At 43.1% G+C, this 24,175-nt stretch overlaps 2 protein-coding genes across 2 annotated transcripts in view; both read right to left on the reverse strand.

The window, feature by feature from the left end:
- Nucleotides 1-3,334: 3,334 nt before the first annotated feature.
- LOC139459681 (uncharacterized) lies at nt 3,335-16,616 on the reverse strand. The gene is made up of 8 exons (XM_071241299.1): nt 16,377-16,616; nt 15,698-15,968; nt 11,085-11,651; nt 9,185-9,279; nt 8,378-8,460; nt 7,197-7,336; nt 6,310-6,402; nt 3,335-4,038 (listed from the first exon to the last, which is right to left on the reverse strand). Exons 1-8 carry the CDS (start codon nt 16,614-16,616, stop codon nt 3,335-3,337), a joined length of 2,193 nt encoding a protein of 730 aa, XP_071097400.1.
- A 5,438-nt stretch (nt 16,617-22,054) lies between these two features.
- Nucleotides 22,055-24,175, reverse strand: part of LOC139458480 (uncharacterized) — a 9,409-nt gene continuing 7,288 nt past the window's right edge. Inside the window, exons 7-8 of the mRNA XM_071239918.1 lie at nt 23,532-23,624; nt 22,055-22,704 (exon numbers count right to left, since the gene is read on the reverse strand). Of these exons, the coding sequence (XP_071096019.1) occupies nt 22,055-22,704; nt 23,532-23,624 (743 nt within the window). The remainder of the gene's footprint in view (nt 22,705-23,531; nt 23,625-24,175) is intronic.

The following is a 24,175-nucleotide window of genomic DNA, read 5'->3' on the forward strand; positions in this document are numbered from 1 at the left end:
TACCCACATCATTACACTACCACCACCAAATCTATCCACTTTCTGTGTGCAGTCTCGTGAATAACGTTTCCCTCGGCGCCTGTAAACACGACGTCTACCATCCGCACGACGACGCATAAAACATGACCGTCTCCATCGCAGTTGTGACCATACTCTGTGACCTTGACATCCTTAACGCCGCAGCCGACGATGCAGGTCCGCCAAAATGACACCTCAAACTGGTCGTCTAGCGATAAATACCTTCAGCGCGTAACCGGTTCCACACTGTTGGGCTGATATCCAACGCAAATCCAGTATTGTTGAAGAGTTGGCCGTAGTGGTTCACGTGAGTGACGTAGCTGTATGAATCTGTCCCGCGCTCTAGTAGTGATGCGTGGTCGACCGGATCTAGGATGGTCCCGTGTTGTCCCGTGTGTATGATAACGGTTCAACAGTTTTGTAATGGTGCTTGGTGCTACGTGGAAAAAAACCCCTGGCTACAGTTGAAGACGATTTTCCTGTCCTGTTTCCAGTCGGCCGATGGTGTTGTCGCACTGGGCTTTCGTCAGTCGTGGCATGTTTTCGCTCTTCAGTTGCTGTAAGATATGTGAGGGCATGTAAACAAAAACCCAATGTTTTAATAGCCTAACTAGTGATGTTGCATTTGCATGTTAGATTGGTGTGTTTCGGCGCAAGGTTCTCACGTGGTTGTGTGTTTACGATTTTTCCATCTTTTTATCAAATCTCTGCAGTACCTCATTCTTTCGACACAAATCAATCCGTGCAGACATTACCAATTCATTTTGGGACCCGTGAATATTCCGGGGTAGAATAGGTCTTCAGCAACCAATACTTGCCGTAAAAGGCGACTATGCTTGTCGTAAAAGGCGACTAACGGGATCGGGTGGTCAGGCTCGCTGGCTTGGTTGATACATGTCATCGATCCCAATTGCGTGGATCGATGCTCATGATGTCGATCACTGGTTTGTCTGGTTCAGACTGGATTATTTACACAGACCGCCGTCATATAACTGGAATATTGCTTAGTGCGGCGTTAAACAACAATCAAACAAAACAAACAATTAATTTTGGGTGTTAATTTTGTATGGATGTCTACAACACTCTGTCAGATACTTACGATTTTACTACTTTAGCGTTTCTTCTTTTGCAGAGTATATAGACTCCAGTGCTCGTGTGAGCAGCACTGACATCTGAGGCGCCACAATTCGCTGTGCAGAGTTGCGGCCCTTAGGCGTGCCAGAAATCTGTGATTGTGGGTTCATGTTGGAAGTGCAGTTCACTCACCTTAGTGAAAAATAATCAAGGCTGCTGTCACTTAAGAATTGGCGTCCACTTGTGTGATTTCATTTCAGTAGGAACTGTTTTGAGTGAGGTTAAATTGTCAGTGTCTGTGACAGGCCCGGAGGAACACTTTCTGTTTGCATATCATATAAGCTATTCTTGGCATGATTGCACATGGACTATTTGTAAACAATCAAGGCCCCATAACACAAAACAACCTTAGCTGAGGTGAACCCTAACCACTACGGTTAGAATGAGTGAGTGAGTGAGTGAGTGAGTGAGTGAGTTGGGTTTAACGCCGCTTTTAACATTATTCCAGTTATATCGCGGCGTGTCAGCGTAATGTAGTAGGAAAGCCCGAAGTGATGCAGGTCTCAGACGTTTACCACTTTGGTGAAACCCACGAGCACTGGGATGGTGCTGACAAACCCAGAAACATAATCGTGGCGAACCGGGATTCGAACCCACAATCATAGGTTTCTGGCGTGCCCAAGGGACGCAACTCTGCACTCTCGGCGCCTTAGACGACTGGGCCACCCGTGACACCCGGTTAGAATTTAGGTGACCTAGTCTGAAGTTGCCCGTTTCGGAAAGCAGCCCCAGCTGGTGGCTGCCAACTGGGATGGCCAACCTTGGCGCTGAGGTTGCAACCATCAGGTTGTATGACATTGCGTTCTGAAACCATTACTGGACATGTTGTTTAAAACAAGTCAGTTTAGGATGTCTTTGCCTGTTTCTGTTTGTGTGTCCTGATGTTAAATCCGATTTACATAATCGTCAAATGGAATTTCTGAACATGAACGGTTACCAAATTATCGCTAACTTCCATAATTCCATCCATTGGGATCTACCTTCCTTGATGACATGCCAACGTGTTTAAAATCCACGTGTAAGAGCTGTATTTAATTAATCCTTGAAGAGATCATCTAGCACAGCAATGTAAACAACACAGAGTTGTGCCCCCTTAAGTACCCAAAATATGAATCAAATCGCGGAAAAAATCTCATGACAAAGTGGACTCGACAGTGTATCTGAATGTCACCACCCATATCTTGATGACGTCATTGTTTTTTGTATAGAGAATATCAGGCCCAGGGGATGACAATTCTCAAACACGGGTAGAAATACCGATTGTTACTTCATGTACAATAAACGGCCCCAAATATACATTCTCAATGTACTGCAGATATCGACTCCATCTTACCTTACTTATATTTCCTTACACCCTTATTTTATACTTCAATTGTCATCGCGTAATAGACCCGTAAAGATCCGGGGTAGAAGAGGTCTTCAGCAACCCATGCTTGCCGTAATAAGAGACTAGGCGACTAACGGGATCGGGTGGTCAGGATCGCTGACTTGGTTAATGCTTGTCATCGTATCCTAATTGCGTAGGTTGAAGTTCATGATGTCAATCAATGAATTGTCTTGTCCAGACTCGATTATTGCAACAACTACAATGAATATTTGAATCACTGGTCAATCTTGATGTGGGAGGCAAACCTGAAGCAATGCAGTCATTGAGAAAGGGTTGGGTGCTGAACATTACAGAGTCATAATTAGGTGTAGTTAAAACCCCGTGGAGATGCTTGTCGCAAGAGGCGAATAACGGGATCGGGTGCTCAGGCTCCCTGACTTAGCTGATGCATGTCACCGTATCCCAATTGCGTAGGTCGATGCTCATGATGTCAATCACTCGATTGTCTTGTCCAGACTCGATTATTGCTCACGGGGCGTTAAACAAAAAATAAAAATAAACAAACAAACAAACGAGTAGATAAAACAATAGATCTTTATGGAACATCGATGATCTCTTCGCGTTAAGTGATATCGTATTTAATGGCACTTCCAGTTAATGGAGTGATCCTAAGTTTTCTGTATTTCTCGTAATACGAGTATTAGGATTATCATAAACATTGTTCAGTGAAACTCCGATAGCCAAAAAAGTCCATTCCAGACTGTACACTGAAACAATAATACTACGTGCCAATGATTCATTAATATGGATATTTATAAATCGATCGGGAAGGTACCGTCAGGATGATGGGGGACGTCAACCAATAATCAATCCATCTGGAACACATTGTAGAAGCTCCTCGTGCCAAAACTCATTCCCAGGACAAATCTGTTCGAAACCATTTCCGTACTGGTCACAATGAATGTACCTTTGTCTGTCGGTGGGATGGGCGTAGAAGAACACATCTCCGTTGTTCCGATGTGGTCGGCATGGGTTGGGGATCAAATCAAAGATCAGTTCAGTCTGGTTAATGATCACATGCTCAAAACTGCAAATGAAATCCAGTTCGTCCCATACCTTCCCGGCATCGCACTGTTTGATGAAGCCCACATTTGGAAAGTTGGAGCAGTCAATGTACTTCGTTTTGTCGGGAGGGTAAGGGAAAAGGAAAATACCCTCCGCCAGATGTTCTTTGGTGCATGGGTTGCCTGGAAGGAAGGTTGTAGGTTCGAAAGTAGTGTCTGCAGTAGTTGTGGTTGAAGGTGTTGTTGTAGATGGGGTTGTGGTTGTGGTTGTGGTTGTGCTTGTTGTTGTGGTTGTGGTTGTGGTTGTGGTCGAGGTGGTGCTTGTTGACGGTTCTCCAATGACACAGTTCATCGTGCTAAGGTCGTAGACGTGGTGGGGTGGACATTGAAAAACGGCGTCGGTTCCGTTGCTGCCGCAGTAGATGAACTTTGTCTGGTCCAGGGGATGCGGCTTGTTGGTAGGGGCTCCGGGCTTGCAAGGATTGAGGATGGTGTCTGTGAAGAATAAGAGACAGTATATAAGTCATTCACGCCTCATATTATGCACATCGCAATGTTTCAGCTAAGTGAGGCGGCCTGTAAATAATCACTACCATACAAGCAAATGGGTGGGTTCTATACCATTTGTCAGACACCCCATGACCAGTTGTCAGACACCCCATGAGAAGTTGTCAGACACCCCATGACAAGTTGTCAGACATGCCATGGCCAGTTGTCAGACATCCCATGGCCAGTTTTCAGACATCCCATGACCAGATTTTAGACACCCTGTGGCCAGTTGTCAGACACCCAATGACAAGTTGTCACACACTCCATGGCAAGTTGTCAGACACCCCATGACAGGTTGTCAGACACCCCATGACCAGCTGTCAGACACCCCATGACCAGTTGTCAGAAACCCCAGTTGTCAGACATCCCATGGCCAGTTGTCAGACATCCCATGGCCAATTGCCAGACATCCCATGACCAGTTGCCAGACATCCCATGACCAGATGTCAGACATCCCACGACCAGTTGTCAGATATCCCATGACCAGATGTCAGATATCCCATGACCAGTTGTCAGACATCCCATGGCCAGTTATTAGATACCCCATGACCAGTTGTCAGACATCCCATGACCAGATGTCAGACACTCCATAGCCAGTTGTCAGACATCATTCAAGGTTATGTCACTCATATAGCAACGTATATGCACGTATGTGTGTGGCTGCTTGTGCTGGCCTGGACTTATGCCGGTTGGACAGTGCTCGCCCACTGAGATGTCCCTGCCGATCAGTCCCCGCTCAATGCCGGGCGCCAGGCAGAGAATCAATGACTATCATCTTTTAACGTCATTTGGTATGGCGCGGTCAAGGGTCACCACCGACCTTCCGCTCTCCGGTTGGGTCGGGGTGGCTTTGGGAATTTCTTATATTCAGCCTCTTTCGTTTTGTGTAGGGAATTGAACTTTTGTAAGAATGTCGATTTATAAATATCTGACCAGTTTGTATTTATATATCTTGTATTCGTCATTATGAAACAATTTTTCAACAGTGTGGCGTCCAAGTATTTCTACTGACCAATCACATTGCAAAACCGCTAAAATGCACATGTTCAAATGAGGGAGTTGTTACATGTTATCTTATTACCTTTATGACATCACGGAGCACAGATCGGTTATTGCACTACTTACATTGGGGAGATAGGAACTGGTAGATGTCTGTCGCGGAGCATAGATCGGCTATGTCGCTACTTACACTGGGGAGATAGGAACTGGTAGATGTCTGTCACGGAGCATAGGTCGGCTATGTCGCTACTTACACTAGGGAGATAGGAACTGGTAGATGTCTGTCACGGAGCATAGGTCGGCTATGTCGCTACTTACACTGGGGAGATAGGAACTGGTAGATGTCTGTCACGGAGCATAGGTCGGCTATGTCGCTACTTACACTGGGGAGATAGGAACTGGTAGATGTCTGTCACGGAGCATAGGTCGGCTATGTCGCTACTTACACTGGGGAGATAGGAACTGGTAGATGTCTGTCACGGAGCATAGATCGGCTATGTCTCTACTAACACTGGGGAGATAGGAACTGGTAGATGTCTGTCGCGGAGCATAGATCGGCTATGTCGCTACTTACACTGGGGAGATAGGAACTGGTAGATGTCTGTCACGGAGCATAGATCGGCTATGTCGCTACTTACACTGGGGAGATAGGAACTGGTAGATGTCTGTCACGGAGCATAGATCGGCTATGTCTCTACTAACACTGGGGAGATAGGAACGGGTAGATGTCTGTCGCGGAGCATAGATCGGCTATGTCGCTACTTACACTGGGGAGATAGGAACTGGTAGATGTCTGTCACGGAGCATAGATCGGCTATGTCTCTACTTACACTGGGGAGATAGGAACTGGTAGACGTCTGTCACGGAGCATAGATCGGCTATGTCTCTACTTACACTGGGGAGATAGGAACTGGTAGATGTCTGTCACGGAGCATAGATCGGCTATGTCTCTACTTACACTGGGGAGATAGGAACTGGTAGACGTCTGTCACGGAGCATAGATCGGCTATGTCTCTACTTACACTGGGGAGATAGGAACTGGTAGATGTCTGTCACGGAGCATAGATCGGCTATGTCTCTACTTACACTGGGGAGATAGGAACTGGTAGATGTCTGTCACGGAGCAAAGGTCGGTTACGTCGCTACTTACACGGGGGAGATAGGAACTGGTAGATGTCTGTCTGTCACGGAGCATAGATCAGCTATGTCGCTACTTACACGGGGGCGATAGGAACTGGTAGATGTTCTTGTAGATATTCGTCACGGAGCAAAGATCGGCTGTGGCACCTTTAACACATATCACTGGAGCATCTGGAAAAAAACAACAGATTTTGTGAGAATAGTTTTATAAGTGAGTTTACGTCACCATTAGCACTATTACGTCACCTTTAGCACTATTACATCAACATCAAGTCTCGGAGCGAAGCATGGTCTCCTACGGTGCATCTATGTTGGGAATCGAACATGGGTTTCGTACCTGATGATATTGCGTTAGACACATTCCTGGCGCCCTCAACCGTAATATATTAAACAAATAAAACGATGTGTGTTCAGTCATTGATTACCCATTATGATCCGTGAGTTAGAGAATGTTCAGAATTTGAAAAATAAACAAAAGAAATATCTGGATAGTCTATTGGATGTCTGAGATTGTATGGCGGTATTTCCCAAGGGCTAAAGACTCTTCCGTTTCAAATAACTGATCGGCTCGGAGTCAGTATACCGTGTCTGAGTTGGGTATTCATGTTAAAACTGCGGCATGGTATCCCAGTGGTCGAGCACTATAAATCGGCCTTAGTCCGGACTAGTACAAGCAGCCACACAAACACACACACGTGCATGCACGTCGCTATATAAGTGCATTAATCCTAAACTCAATTTCACCCCCACCTCACTTAAATGTTTATCACATTAAAATCGTTCAGCCCGTAACTGTCGTTCGCAAAACCCCGTGTTTATCTTGTCGAGGTTGCATGATCAGAAAACACACCCCGTTTATCACATTCGAGTGAGATTATTAGGATTATTATTTGGATTAGACCATGTAATCGCTTGTCATGTCATGTATTCGCGATGATGATTCGCCTACAGGGGATTTTACTCACACGGTGCGACCCACTCCAGGTCGCCAACTGTGATGGTGTATTTGCCAGCACAACGATGTCCTGATGTGGTGACGTTCAGATACAGCGCTCCCTGCTCTGCATCCAGAAGCATCACGCACGGGACTCCTGGTAGGGCGGTACTGTAAGGAAAGTACACTGATATCCGTCATCATGGCAGACTGTTGAGTAATTAGTGGATAAATAACTCGAATCCGTTAATTCAGGAACTAGAATCAACAGTGTCTTGCTTGTTGTTCAACGCCGAATGCAGTAATATTCTAGCTATATGACGGTGGTCAGTAAATAATCGATTCTGGGCCAGACAATCCAGTGATTGACATCATGAGCATCGATCCACACAATTGGGATACGATGACATGCATCAACCAAGTCGACGAGCCTGACCACCCGATCCCGTTAATCGCCTCTTACGACAAGCATAGTCACCTTTTACGGCAAGCATGGGTTCCAGTGAGTTCTTGAGTTTCATAGAAGTGGTAAACGTCTAAGACCTGCATTACTTCGGGTTTTCTTCCTTCATCAAACTGACCCGGCACTAAATCAAACTCATTCACTAAATCACTCGCTTTACCGTCAAATGTCTTCTTTGGAATCGTCAATGTTAATAAAATGCTACCTCGCCCTTGAGGCCTGGTAGACAGAGCGGATAGATCTCACTGTGGACCTACGCTATTTCGGCCTTTCACCCTAGATCTTTTGCTAAATGCGGGACCGCCTTTGTGGTCTAGGGGTAGAGCGTCCGCACGGGGGGAGCAGAAGGTCCGGGTTTCGATCCCCGGCCGCGTCATACCAAAAGATATAGTAAGAAATTATAGTACTTGTTGTTACCCAACCTCGCGCTCGGCATTAAGGGGCTAAAACAAGGTCTGGTCGGCTTGAGTCAGTATACTGTGTCTGAGTGAGGTATCCAAGTTAAACTAGCAGTGGACTAGCACTATAAAGTCTGGCCTAGTACGTACAGCCACACACACACACACACACACACACACACACACACACACACACACACACACACACACACACACACACACACACACACACACACACACACACACACACACACACACACACACACACACACACACACACACGTACATGTGACGCAATATAAGTGCAATAATCTTGAATGCGATATTAAACCGTATTTCACCTCACCTCACCTGTGAAAACTGTTGACAGCTATGTTGGGCGACTGATACGTTGACGATCCGTATATATCCACTTCGCCATATTCCACGCCAACCTGAAATGACAGTCATCTCATTTTAAAGAACCTAAATTAAGAACATACGAAAGTATATTTTTTCACTCATGTTTTAAGTTCCTATGGCGATTGAGTGAGTGAGTGAATGTTGTTTTACGCCACCAGTACCTCAAATGTGTTATTTCTGCCTGTGAATAATCGAGGCTGGGTCAACTGCGGAAAGCATGAGCACGTTCACGCCATTGGGGTACGATGATACACAGCCAGCCAGCATATACATCCTCATCATTCCGCTTTTAACACAGTCAAGCATGTAATACTAGGGACCACTTCAGACCATGGGTTAATTGCCTATGAAGATTGCATTTTAAAATAACAAACATTATTTTTTTATGAAACTGAAACATTTGATCGATGGAATGTACAATAATGTCAGTGATACAGTATATTACTTAAACGTCCAAGAGCAGCTTCATTTCAGGCTATCATCCAACATTAAGCTGACACGCCGTGATATAACTACAAACTGAAAATGTAACCTCAGTCACCTGAAAATCCAAGATGGCTACCTTATTCCAAGATGGCCGCGCGTTGCCACAAAGATTATCGATAAGCGAGATACAGATGGTGAAGGCGAAAATTGGATGCATGGTATTAATTTTAAGATTACGGAAATATTATACACTGGATAATAGAGGATAAGAATTCATATGCTTTCTTGCTAGGTTTAAATTGGTTACAATGTCTCCTATGTTCGTGTTACCGTGACTTGAGTGGTGGGACCGTCTGTAAGAATCTGGTACAGTTCATCCTTAGAGCAAGGTAGGGTGTACGTCCCTGTCTTCAGAACCGCCGGTGCTGTCAACATCAAGAGAAATCAATATCACCTGTGTTACGAGAAGAAACTGTTGATGGTAACCGACAGAATGTCTTGACATATGCGGATACATTTCTCTCGGATTCCCAAGTTCCACTGGCCAACCTGGGTTTTGTTGGTATCTCATCCCAAATGAGAGAGAGAGAGAGAGAGAGAGAGAGAGAGAGAGAGAGAGAGAGAGAGAGAGAGAGAGAGAGAAGTCAACTTTAAATTTTGACCTCACCTGACTGTTTCTACAAATGATGACACTGAATGTGTTCAAAAAGTTCGAATCTGATTTAAATATGGACGCCAGGGCTGCCATGTTGAATTTAAAAGCTATTTATTGCCATTACTTGTTCATGACTGCTGAAAATGTACTTGAATTATCTTAAATCCTCTCAAAATGCATTTTTGGCTTTTCAGCCATCTATAAAATTGCCAGATTCAGGGAAAGGAACTTTGACATATATATTTCCCCTTCTGATGATATGATATTTACTTCAAATCACTGGAACTTTAGCGGTGTTTTGTGAACCAACTGAAAAAGGTTATGGCATAAAATAACGGAAATTTCTCCTTGGAAGGTATATCAGGCTCAAAGTTGAAACTTTGTGTATACATGTTAAGTAATTATGGCTTAAACATTGCAACAATATTCTATGATTGTACCTTCATTCTTGTATATTTGGGAACATTGTCGAAATTTTGTAACTTCTTTACTATGTGTGTTAATACCTTTGTCCCCTGTACTTATGAACAATTATTTTGAATGGCAATGCTGACAGCAACTTGTTAAGCGACAGTCTTTGTTCACATTTTAACTTGCCGACTTCTTGTTCAGTCCAGCTTAAGTGCCGTGGTAATTTTTTGAAAATATTAAAATCTAACATATATTTTTGGATCTTCGGATGGGTTGCCATTTCTTCAATGTGTACCCTTTTCGCGAACACCTGGTGTAATCACTGATTTTCAGTGATCCATTCATATAGTTTTCACCGCTATTTTGCCTTTTTCGCGCAATGGAATCTTTTCGCAGGCTATCAAGACATGTTTGCGTTGGCGCTTTATATTCAACTGCCTACACTTCTCACTAATAGGTGGAATCAGTTACTGATAGTCACGTGACCTCATTCATTTTGATGTATTTTCGTCAGTCCTTTATCTCTTTACCAAACGTGTGAGCAATATATGCAACAAAACACCATTTTGTATATAATTGTGCCATATGTTAAACATAATTACACGATAGAAATAAAGATTTTGATATTATCGAAATAATGTTGACAATAGGCGATATGACAGTTTCGATAATCACAAGAAATGTATGCTAAACGCATAGTCAATTTTTTGATTCCGCAATAGCCCATTCTGACTCTTATTAAAGAAAAAAATTAAGAAAAAACCCCTTAATTATCCCTGTGTAAGGTTACCCAATTCATGCTTATTCAAATAGGATCACAACTTGCACCGATCCCTGTTACTTTTGTTCACATATGAGTGAGTGAGTGAGTGAGTTGTGTTTAACGCCGCTTTTAACAGTATTCCAGTTATATCACGGCGTGTCAGCTTAATGTGGGAGGAAAGCCCGAAGTGGTGCAGGTCTCAGACGTTTATCACTTCGATGAAACCCACGAGCACGAGCATGGTGCTGACAAACCTAGAAACATAATTGGGGCGAACCGGGATTCGAACCCACAATCATAGTTTTCTGCCGTGTCCAGGGGACGCAACACTGCACAGCGAATCGCGGCGCCTTAGACGACTGGGCCACCCGTGCCCCCTGTTCACATATGAAAGGACATACCTTTACAAGATCGTTCCTGTATTTCACTGACAAGAGCAGTAAGATCTGAATATCCCGACAACACTATCACATGTGTACACGATGGTGCATTCGCCACGCCCACCAACTCCAGGTGATCCACGTGACGCCCAACACCAATAGCAAAGATGATGATGCCCTTTTTGCGAGCTCGTCGAGCTGCAGCAATTGTCCTTGTACTTGCGTTGGATTTACCATCAGTTACGAGGAGAATAATCTTGGAGGAACCATTCCTCGAACCCATTGCATCAGTGAAGAGATCTTCAGAAGCAAAGTTCAAGGCCAAGTCAGTTTCTGTTCCACCGCCCGCCTTGGTGACTTTGTCGATGGCGCCAAGAACTTCATCTTTGGCCGAATATTTGATGAAGTCAAACTCGGCTCTGTAACCAGTGCTGAAAGAGATGAAAGCTATCCTCACGTCATTTGGGCCAATTTGAAATATTTTGATCACGTCACGAGCAAATCTTTTAGCACTGTCAAAGTCATCCGCCGAGACACTTCCAGATGCGTCCATGAGAAAAGCCAGATCCAGGTTTGTTCGTGAACAGACTGAAAAATAAAATGACAACCTCTTAGATACACTTTCTGTTTGTTAGCCATGCTGTAAAAATGTGTTTAGATCCTAGACACAAACATGTTTCTTGTCTCATTAGTTTGACATGTCTAGGTCTAAACGTGTTTATGATTGTGTTTAACAGCTTAAAGTGTTAAGGGTCTAAATGTGGGAAAGACCCATACACCCTTGATATCTTGATACGTATACCTTCATTGTTGGAGGGGGTATGGGTGGCCCAGTCGTCTAAGGCGCCGCGATTCGCTGTGGAGAGTTGCGTCCCTTGGGCAGGCCAGAAACCTATGATTGTGGGTTCGAATCCTGGTTCGCCCGAATTATGTTTCTAGGTTTGTCAGCACCATACCTGTGCTCGTGGGTTTCACCGAAGTGATAAACGTCTGAGACCTGCATCACTTCAGGCTTTCCTCCCACATTAAGCTGACCCGCCGCGATATAACTGGAATACTTTTAAAAGCGGCGTTAAACCCAACTCACTCACTCACTCATTGTTGGTAAATTAAGAAAGGGAGCGCTTTCTATGGCTGTTTTAGCGTGATATCATTCGGCAATAAGTCAAATATGGTTAAGAAAATATATCTTGAAATTTGATGTGCAGATCAGATTCAGAGGTACTTGCATAACACATATATCATCAGGACGAGGTTTGTACAATGTTAACATATATACAACAAACCAAGCTTAGTTAGCGGTGACATGGAAAATTGACATTTGTGACATCAACAGTCTCCGTAGCACAGGTGGTAGCGTGAATGACTACAAGTGAAGAGGTTGCTGGTTCGTATCCCGGAGAGGTTTCGGAATTGCCGTGTCCATAAATCTGTAGTTTCTGTATAGCTAATAGTATTTTTCTCAAAAAAGTATATTTTCAAACAATGTACCACGGCACTTAAGCTGGACTGGAAAGACCAGCTGACAATGAAAGTGTATCTGATTACTACTTAACTTTTTACTTATATCATGCCGACCACACACCTATCCACCACTCCCCCACGCCTCCCCCAACCCAGCCCGATACTTCTGTATCTCCAATAAACGCTTAAACACCCATAGAAAGTGAAAGTACCTGCAGTGAAAATCGGGATCAGGGGTGGGGGTTTTCGGGTCTAGCCCACATTTAGACATAAGGTTGTAGAAATTACGGGACAAGAAACGTGTTTAGGTTTGTGTTTGAGATCTAGTTTGTTGTAACACAATCGGACAAAGTACGTTACGCTGCATTGAGGTCACCAATGATACTATTGTCGCAATCTGATAACTTACACGAGGTATCATTGTGTAGTTTTGGAAATGTTTCGTCAGAGTAATATGGCGAACCCTCCGGCCGAATATATGAAATATCAATACAAACATCGCCATTACAAGACAATTTCACATATCATGGGAAGCGAGAAACCATATTGCATATTCCGAATATTCATCTATTCAATGAAAGTTCTGTACGTATTCATGCTTTATAGTACGATTGTGACGCCTGATTTTCTACCAGTTCCCGTAATTCTAGGTTTTTAAAAAATTGCATATCTAGGAATGTCAATACAGTCATATTGGTCTAGTGGTGTTCCAAAACATAAGATTTCATAAAGGCGGTCGGGTAGCCTAGTGGTTAAAGCGTTCGCTCGTCACGCCGAAGACCCGGGTTCGATTCCCGATTTAAGTACAATGTGTGAAGCCCATTTCTCCTCCGCCGTGATATTGCCTGAATATTGCTAAAAGCGTCGTGAAACCATACTCACTCACTAACATTTCATAATTCGTAATGAAATTCGTAAATTCAGCAATAAGCACTTTATATTTTAGACCACATACATGTACATTTAAGTAAATCAGTTTAAAATTAGTCATCACCGTTACCCGATATGACAGCGTCTGTTGACGAGAGCTCATACACAGGTTGCTCTGATCGTATCATCATTCTCTGCATGTGCACCAACATCCTCACAAATGGATTCACATGCTATTTTGTCATTGGCTCACACACAATTGTTATTTGTGACATACATGTCACAGTAGTCTTCACGCAGAACACGAGATATTTACGTTGCCAATGCAGTCACAGTATTAGGCTCACGTTGATTGTTCCGCTCTCCTTCGGTTCGCCGCGTCTTGTGCGGCTGTCTATCTTGGGATTGTTCGAGAACATTGGCATACGAAGGTCTGGGTGACCACATCGACTGTCTTGAATCTTCAAACGGATTATCACGAAGGAAACACCTTGTAAAGTTTATAAACAGTCTTTTAACAGCTAAAGTTGCCTTAAGTCATCTGCGTCTAGCCTCTTTGAGCAGGTTCTCGTCGACGTTCTACAAGTCCAGGTGGGAACTGTTCACTGACATCAAACTTAGAACTTCCCATATCTCATCAGAGTTACAGAATTCAGCCACAATCGTACATGGTCTGTTTTCATTTCGTGACCCATTGTAAGAATTCTCACAAGGTCAGTCTCTGTGTTACATTTCATCTCTCGCGTAACGTGGTCTAGTAGTAGAGCGTCCGCCCGGAGAGCGGAAGGTCCGGGGTTCGATCCCCGGCCGCTTCATACCATTAAGGGCTAAAACAAGGACTGGTCGGCTCGGAGTCAGTATACTGTGTCTGAGTGGGGTATTCATGTTAAACTGCGGCATGACATCTTAGGGTGCTAGCACTATAAATCGGCATCAGTCCGGACTAGTACAAGCAGCCACACACACACATACACGTGCATGCACGTCGCTATATAAGCGCAATAATCTTGGACGCGACGTTAAACCCAATTTCACCTCACCTCACCTCTTGTGTAACGACGTCTTTTATAATATTTTTCGGTTCCCCCGGGAGGCCATAAAACAGGGGTTGTCTCTCATTTTTCTCAACTTGAGATCAACTACAGCCTCTTTCATACCCCAGGGGCGGTGGGGTAGTCTCAGTGGTTAAAGCGTTCGTTCGTCACGCCGAAGACCCGGGTTCGATTCCCCACATGGATCCAATGTGTGAAGCCCATTTTTGGTGTCCCCCGCCGTGAAATTGCTGGAATATTGCTAAAAGCGGCGTAAAACCATACTCACTCACGCACTCGCTTGACAGGTTTAAGAAGCTGTACCGAAACATCGCCTTTACAGTAAATACATTTGTTGTCTATAAACTGCCATGTTCAGCTTGCTTGTATGGTCCATATCCTGTGCATTTCCGAGTGTTCGCTACAGGTTCGCTACACCACGGTTCGCTACACCACGTGGCCCAGTTAGGTCGTGAGCCTGGCAAACACGTCCAAACTGTTTGGCATCCAAGCTCCAACACATTGTCACTGGATGCCCAGTTTTGGCACAAACACCGTATCTTTAGCGACAGGGTGGGGTGGCTCGATCCTTTGATTAACGTCTTCGCCACCTTCTGGTTTTGGCACAGAGGTCCATCCATTCAGGAAAAACATGGCAAAAATGCGGACCTATCTTACGAAAAGTCACGCTTGCATCCAAAGTACCAAGTTGTCCGACTCATCATCGTCTTCGGTGCCTTAGGTTTGGTACCTCCCAATCTGTTGACTGACATTGGGAGAGTACCCGGGTTTGCGACCAGGCATACAGCCCTTTTGACAATCTGGGTAATGCGGAAGGCTGCAGTGTTGGTGAGTACCCACCTTCTCCGAAAAGTTCTCGGTGGGTTCGACTAGGCAGCACTTCCTGGGAGAAGTGTGTAGAGAGGGCAAGGGCCCCGAGCTGATGATGCCTAACCAGCCTGACTCAAACAATTCTAGATTTACAAAGTGCATGAAATTAATGCGCCATCAAGTTAATACGACCCTTCCGACCATTGACCAAAAGTGCGTCATGAAATTAATGCGAGTAGCATTGCCTATGAACTATGAATTAACAAGCAAATGAGAATAACAAGACTGTCGACATGTCATTCCATGATGTAGGAAAATATACTACACAAAATAAATCAAAGAACACTCGATTCTCTCATATTACTATAGTTAATGCGTCATGCCTTGTAACTGAATTACGGTTACGAGGCGTTAATCCCTAATGTTATATTTGTTTACCAATGTTGAGTTGTTTCGTTGCTGTGTAATAGTTGTGAGCCGAGTGGGGGTCATCATGGAAGTACTTCCTGTAGTAGGAACCTTGATTCTCCACACCCTGTGGGAGGGGTTCGCTAATGGTAGACAGGTAGAGAGCAGCAGCGAGCCCGGAGTACAGAGGCTTTCTGAGATCTGACCATTGAACCGAGCTCCAGTCGATGGCAAACTGCGACCTGACGTCCGAGAACAGGGTGCCAGTGTTCTTGATCATGTTGAACTTGTCCTGGTCGATCTGAGGTGAGAGATTTATTAAGAGAAACCTGGTTAACTCGAAATCCGTAAAACTATCGAAAATATGTCAAAGACACGTGTCAAATAACTCCTTACAAAAAGGTTTTAGTGAACTGAGGGAAATGATTTGAGTGATGGACACTGTATAACACGTACAAAAAGATTCAACAATTTGCAACTGAACGACGTCTATGAAGGCCGATGGATATGTTTACGAACAGGAATAACGTTTCCACATGGTACATGCTGTATTCGAGTCGGCGGGGTAGCCAAGTGGTTAAAACGATCGCTCGTTAGTTCGATTCCCCACAAAGGTACTATTAGAGAAAAACCATCACTGGTGTCATACTAGGTGATGGCTGGGATATTGATAAAAAGAATGCGGCGTCAATCTCACTCACTCACTCACCTGCCAGATTCCCCCATCATAGCCAGGTCTGTAGGTCTTAGCGTCTGTTCCATCGTGCGTCTCCACGTAGGCCAGACGCCTCAGGAACAACTTGCCATCCGGAAACAGACACGACTCTGTGATACTGTTCACCACCGCTTCTGTCACCTCAGACCCAGACGTACCTGGAACTCGAGTCTGATCTTGAACGACGGCCACGCCCAACCCCAAAAGAAGACTGGCCAATACACAATATATCATTGTGACCACGTCAATCAAAATATACAGCTGGGCCAAAGAATCAATTGACGTGCGTCAATGATCGATCAGGAAATACCACTACTTTCTCAAGTACCATCAGTCTCCATCTGGTTAATTCAGGAACATCAACGAAGTACGAATGCCTCATTTGGTTAGAACCGACGTCGAGATAACCACTGGTGTTAGCTTCAGGTGACACTAGGTCAGGTTCAGGATTACCGGGGCGTTTGTAGGGTAAGACATCAACCCCAAACCAAACACAACATTCCTGGAAAGAGAAGACACTCGTCTTGAGATGAGTGGTTTTGAATTATGTCGTTTTTATTGCAATGGGTTCAACCAATCAGGATGTTTGCCTTAAAGACAACAAGACTATTGTTTGGGACAAGTTGATTCGTATATGATGTGAGCTTGTGGCCATTCCTGTCTAGCCTGGCGAACGCTTCACGTCAAGTGATGTTTCTGTCAAGCAAAGAACCAAACTATCGAAGGTCAAAGGATGGATGCAATGTGCTTATAAACACGTCAGGAGACTGTCTGTCTGTGGATTTGGAAAAATCTAGCGTCAGCTGTTTTATTCACAGTATACGGCGAGGGCACTGAGTATGATAAGGCCCCTATTGACATACCTTGATTGTCAAAGAGCTAGTTTAAGGAATGCTTTTTTTCAAAATATATCATGGAAGGTACTCTCTTTTCCTGTTTTCAATGTGTAACTATGGGTTGTTTACAGTCAGTATTATGATTATGCCACAAAAGAGTCAAAATACTGATACTGCCTTTTTGAAAAATGTCTTCAATTTTTTTTAAATTAATATAACGCCACACATTGTCAGCTTTAACACTGCGTCCTGGAAATTATCGAGTTGGGACCAGCCAGACCAGACACCGATATTATAAGCAACGTGCGCTGTATCCTACCAAGTCACCGAGCCTGACCATTCTATCCATTAGTCACCTTGTACGACAGCAACAGGTTGTTGAATGTTGGAACAACGAATTTTCACAGATAAAAGGAGTTTTTAATATTTTCGACTTTTCGATCAAGAATTACTTTTATATGGAAGGAATAGGTGAGAGTCACTTAATGATACTTGAGGGGCGGTGGGGCAGCCTAGTGGTTAAAGCGTCCACTCGTCAGGCCACATGGGTAAAATGTGTGAAGCCCATTTCTGGTGTCCCCCGCCGTGATATTGCTGGAATATTGCTAAAAGCGGCGTAAAACCACACTCACTCACTCATTCGTGATACTTGAAGACGCCTTTCAATCATAATAACGAATTGGCGAATGTGAAGAACAGCGGTGACTATTTGGGGTACGTGGACTACTGCGTTATTATTGCGATAAGTGTGACTTTAACTCAACCATTCAACATATTTCAAATTCGCACGCGTTTTCTCATTCATTGCCAATTTACAGATATTTATTCTTTTCAAGACATCAGTATCATTTTAATGATATCAGTGATGTACTGATATCCTTAATTGTATACTGATATCAGTAACGTTTTCATGGTATCGTGAAATTATTTGATAATATTTAAATAATTAATATTTTGAAATGTATCAATAATATTAAGATAATCAATGATATCGTGAAATGATTTGATAACATTTAAATAATTAATAAACCTGAAATAAATTAATACTTCAAAAGAATTAATATAATAAAATGAATTCATGACGGTTGTAATTACCACAGTTACAATGAATGATGATATCGTAAATTTTCATTTACTGATATCATTAAATCAGTTAGTCATATGAGTTAATTACATGCTAATATCAGAATTTAAATTACTGTCAATAAAAGAAGTACAGATATGGATTAAAGTATCATCAAATCTATGCATGATATCATTTAAACAATTTCAATTAAGAATATATGATATCAGTTAATGTGTAATTTATCGGTACTAAAGCTCTCCACACATCCGTCATGTCATTTGTAGGTTGCAGGAGAATTGTTTTGTTTGTGGTTTAACGCCGCACTCGGCACTATCCCAGCTATATGACGCCGGTCTGTAAATAAACGAGTCTGGACCACACAATCCAGTGGCTGATATCATGAGCACGGTACGAGGACATGCATCAACCAAGTCAGCGAGCCTGACCACCCGATCTCGTTAGTACCGTTATTAGCTGCCATAATGCTGGGTATGGCGTTGAACAAACACAAATAAATAACTTGATCAAACATTACTGACCTTGTAAGGAAGCTAACACGTCAATGCACATAGACGGTTGATGTTCTGTCAGATTATTAAATTTAGTGATTGAGTTGTGTTTAACACCGGTTTTAACAGTATTCCAGTTATATCACGGCGTGTCAGCTTAATGTGGAAGGAAAGCCCCAAGGCTGGTCTCAGACGTTTACCACGTTGGTGAAGCCTACGAGCTCGGGTATGGTGCTGACAAACCTAGAAACAGAATCGGGGCGAACCGGGATTCGAACCCATGATTCCAGGTTTTTGGCGTGCCCAAGGGAAGCAACTTTGCACAGCGAATTGCGGCGCCATAGACAACTTGGGTTTTAATGGTTGGTGTGGTGATATGGTGGTGCATTAGGTCGTAAAAGAGGTCAGGGATCAAATTGGAAATTTGTATTTTGCAGCATAGGTCACTAATACCAGGAAAAACTCAGCTCTGTTGTGCAGCCATATATGGATTCTTTGAGACATGCTTCTGATATGTTGACCAATGTCAACTTGACTCATGTTGTTCCACTCATCAGTGAGAGCAGCACCGAGTTCATTGAGAGCGGTTGGTGGATTTTGACGTTGACGTACGCGTCTGCCAATGACGTCCCCGGCGTATTCAATGGGGGAAAGCTCAAGACTGAGTGCTGGCCATGGTATGACATGGATGTTTTGCTGTTGAAGAAATTGGGTCATTATCATCTGGAAAGATGAGACGTTGACGAACACGTTGTGCAAATGGCACGAGGGATGCGATGATTTTTTGTTGTTGTTGTTGTTTAACGCCGCACTCAGCAATATTCCAGCTACATGACGGCGGTCTGTAAATAATCGGACCAGACAGACCAGTGATCGCCACCGTGATAATCTATCCACGCAGTTGGGATCGATGACATGCATCAACCAAGTCAGCGAGCTTGACCACACGATCCCGTTAGTCTTACGGCAAGCAGAGTCGCCTTTTTCGGGAAGCATGGGTTGCTGATGACCTATTCTAACCCGGATCTTCACGGGTCTGATGCAATGACGTTGTCCCGACAGTAGTGACCTGTGAATCTTCCATTGACAATATGGTGTGCAGTTCGGCCAGTCATTGTGATTCCACCCAATACCATATTTCTTGAAAAGCACTCTTTGCATGTTTTGTCTATGATGTAAGTAATATTCTTTATCGTTTGAAAGGCTTGTTTTCACTTTATAAGTATTTTTAAACATGCAGTCAATTCGTAATTTAATAATCGCGAAGTTTCATTTGTGTCAAACTCCAATAAATAACAGACTGTCCACTTAGAAACATTCTCAAAGTCAGGAAATCTGTTTCTGCCTGTAGGCCTATTTTTGCAATTGTTTCCAAAGGATATAGTATAACTTCATTGTCTCGAGTGCACTTTCACAACGCATTTGTTTTTTTAGATGACTCCTACGTGTGTTTAACACCATTTTAACATTCATACGTAGTTAAATTATAGTCATCATGACATTTGATATTGTAGCACCCGCTGTTCTTACACCTGGCGGGTATACGTATGCCTGCTCCAAAGGCGGTTTGTACCAGATTGTAACAAATGGCTCGCTGGTACAAGTAACGGTAAGTTAACACTGCACCGTGATATAATTGTTGTAGACGATGAATCGAGATAATTGAAATCCTTCTGACTACGCCGAGATTTACAAACATCTTTAACTTTTATAATACTGTGTACAAGCCACACACACACACACACACACTCTCTCTCTCTCTCTCTCTCTCTCTCTCACTCAAACTGACACACGCAAACACACACTCTCAGACTCACACACTCACACACACGCACTCTCGCACACAATATATAGATATATTATAAGATGTCACCCACGCGTAAGAAAACATCACGTCATGTTATTGTTCCCGAGAACATCTCACTGTATGACAAGAGGGATGGCTTCAACTTTTCAATAGTCAACTTTTTATTTATGTCAAGCAGTATTCCAGCAGCTCCAGATTCTGCTGTCCTCACAACGTTAAACAGATCAAATGGTGTTTAATCAAGGTTCCAGGATTCAGGGGGCGTGGCTGGCTTAGTCGTATAAGGCACGCCAGAAACCAATGATTGTGGGTTCGAATCCCGGTTCACCCCGATAATATTTCTTGGTTTGTAATGTCCGTGCTCGTGGGTTTCACCAAAGTGGAAAACGTCTAAGACCTGCAACACTTCGGGCTTTCCTCCCACATCAAGCCGACACGCCGTGATATAACTGGAATACTGGTAAAAACAGCGTTAAACGGCTCACTAACTCATTCACTCCGACATTTAAGGACTAAGTAAGGATTTTAAACAATTCCATGGTACAAATGTAGAGGATATTTCCAAATTTGAAGCATCAGTCACAAAAAGTGATGTCCAGTGCAAGTCCCTTTTTTGACTTGTACAACATGTTTCCGTGTTTGTGAGGAGGTACCTGTTGTGACGGGTGCCAGCGATGGGGTCAACGATGGGGTCAACGTTTCGCGAACACCTGGTGTCATCACTTATAGATAGTGTTTCATAAACACAAGCTCATGATATAGTTGGAATCGATGGACTCTTCTTTAAGCAGAGTCGCCACGAAATGATTTTAAATTCTAACTCACTCACTCACTTTCAGCAAAGATTTCTTATCATTTTGAAATATGTATGGTTTTGTCGCTTTTACAGTCTTCGCGCTTCACTCATCCTTTTTGTACCCAAATACATTGAATAATTTGTTTTAAAAAAAAATGAAAAAAAATGTACACATGTACAAAAAACACATTTTTAAAAACTTAGGATAGATATATTTTATTTATTGTGAAGAGCTTTTTGCAATCTATTTCGGTGACTAAATGGGTGAGTGAGTGAGTGAGTTTGGTTTTAAGACCACTTTAGAAACGTATGTCAGTCATATCACAGTGTGTCAGCTTGATGTGAGAAACTATTAAACCATTGAGCTTGGGTATAGTCCTGACAAACCCAACTCTAAAACTCCAAATAGGCACAACTGCGAGTTGAAGCATCAATGAAAACAATTTTATTGATAATTAAATCTTTATCACAATTTGGATAACATATATAGAGTATATTTTCGATAATTATTCCGGTGAAAGAAACACAAGTGAGAAAAAGAAAAAAAACCTTTTGTGTGTGTTTTTCCAAAGAAAAAAAAACTTTGTTAAAATTGATTTTTTAAATTGGGGAATCCTTTAGCGAGCTAAAAACAAATAAAAAGCACTAAAACAAACACTCAACCAATAATGAAACCCTCAGGCAAGCACTGTAGCACAGTCTGGACCCATACCTCGGTTCCCAGGCAATGCTTTTCATAAGCATCGCCGTATTGGTCACAATGGATGAACATGTGCTTATCTCTCGGGTGGGGATAGTAGAACAGGTCCCCTGTATTTAAAGGGTGTGGACAAGGGTTGGGCAAGCTCTTGTCTAAGGTTTTATCGGTGGGGCGTACGACATCTTTGTATGTACAAGTTAGGTCCATCTGGTCCCAGTACTTGTCCTTATCGCAGGACTTGAGATAGCCATACCAGGGCCAGTTGGAACATTCTATGTACTTGGTAGGGTCAGGGGGGTAGGGAAAGAACTGCCCTTTCGCCGACGCAGTGCAAGGGTTGTACGAAAGATGCGGAAAGGTTGGACGTGGAGTTGTCGTTGTAGTTGTGGTTGAAGTAGTTGTAGGGGTCGTTGTTGTGGTCGTTGTTGTGGTGGTAGTAGTGCTGGGCTCTCCGGGAAAGCAGTCATTGAAACGCGGGTCGTACACGTTATGAGAAAGACACTGGAACTCGTAGACACCGGTTGGTCCACAGATGAGGAACTTGGTTTGGTCAGTTGGGTGTATCATAAAGCTTGGTCGACCAGGTGTACAGGGATTTTGGAAGTAGTCTGTCAAAAAGGTACAGATACATGAAGTCTGTCTGGGTAAGAGAATTAGGTAATGGAGATGGACGTAGTGAAATGGCATCTATATTAAACTAAAGCTTAAGCACATCTATCTACACAGAATCTGAGTCAGTTTGTAGTTTGTTTCCAACACAGGTGTCAGCTCTGTTCCAGCTATGTAATGGAACGAGTCTTGACCAATACGGTGGTTGACACTGTCAGGGTGCGATGGCAGTCAACCAGCCAGGCCACAGAAGAATTTAACCACCCGATCTCCTTCTAGTCGACCCTTTCGACAAGCACGATGCCCTTGTTTGGGACCTTTACCACTCTGGATTACCCGCAAACTTACTCCACGCTTAGTAAATATACCATTGCAGTTCGTAAATTATGAGAAGACGGTTAGTAAATTTTACTTAATAAATTAGTGTAACTCACTACTTAAACCAGTAGTTCTTTGAAATATGGACAGTAATCTCAACTAACTGATTAGTACTTTTTACACATCTACGATACAAAATGTACTGTCTACTAACATATTGGTGTCTGAGTGGACAGTGAAATTCACATAATCAGTTAACTTTACTTACTATTTCCGTCTGTGTGGAATCCAGGGTTCGTTCGTGCTTGAGGGGCGGTCGTGGAGCCTAGTGGTTAAAGCGTTTGCTCGTCACGCCGAAGACTCGGGTTCGAATCCCGACATGGGTACAATGTGTGAAGCAAATTTCTGGTGTCCCCCGCCGTGATATTGCTTGAATATTGCTAAAAGTCGCGTAAAACCTTACTCACTCACTCGTTCGTGCTTGACTCGGTCACTTGTAGATACTTACACGGGGGTACATAGTAGTGGTAGAAGTGGCTGTATACGTTTGAAATATCGCAAGGCCTGGACGTGTCTCGCTCGACGCATGTGACAGACACACCTGAAACAACAGGATAAATATAATGTGTTTTATTTTAAGAGCAATGTCTCATATAATACTTTGAAACTATTGACATATACATACGTTATGGGATTTAAATAAGAATTCTTCCAGAGAATACTGAATAAATAATGTGTATCAGGTGAAAATAACAAAAAAAACCTCTCATTCGATGTTTGGAAGCAGTTTCTGAAAATATGTCCTGTTTCCATAAAAAACGTATATTTTACAAAACACAAAGGGAAGCCATATCACAACAAATAGAATATAAATCCACATAATAGCGCGTGTTTGACGTGTGCTTTTTGTATGACAAAATGATGAATATCAAAATCATCGTCACAACTAGATGATGCATTTATCTCACTCATATATCACATATCCACAAAGCCATCTTAGCATTAAGTAGACCGAAACTCCTATATGTTGACTATAATTAACATACAACAGTGGGAGCGCACTGTGGACCAAAGCACAGGAAGTATTTAGATGCATTTGTATCATTTGTATCATTTGTATCTCTCTCTGGACACATTCAGCCGGTGTCGACC

The sequence above is a fragment of the Haliotis cracherodii genome, unplaced genomic scaffold (assembly GCF_022045235.1).
Source record: "Haliotis cracherodii isolate W230 unplaced genomic scaffold, xgHalCrac1.p SCAF_13, whole genome shotgun sequence".
Lineage (NCBI taxonomy): Eukaryota > Metazoa > Mollusca > Gastropoda > Lepetellida > Haliotidae > Haliotis > Haliotis cracherodii.

What these genes read in the sequence shown, in the direction of transcription:
- LOC139459681 (XM_071241299.1), bottom strand. Translation starts at nt 16,616, where the DNA reads ATGATATATTGTGTATTGGCCAGTCTTCTTTTGGGGTTGGGCGTGGCC. An exon ending in AACGAAACAACTCAACATTG is followed by an intron (nt 11,652 to 15,697) that starts GTAAACAAATAT and finishes TTTATTTTTCAG; the next exon opens with TCTGTTCACGAACAAACCTG. An exon ending in CCTGGAGTGGGTCGCACCGT is followed by an intron (nt 6,403 to 7,196) that starts GTGAGTAAAATC and finishes GTTTTTTTCCAG; the next exon opens with ATGCTCCAGTGATATGTGTT.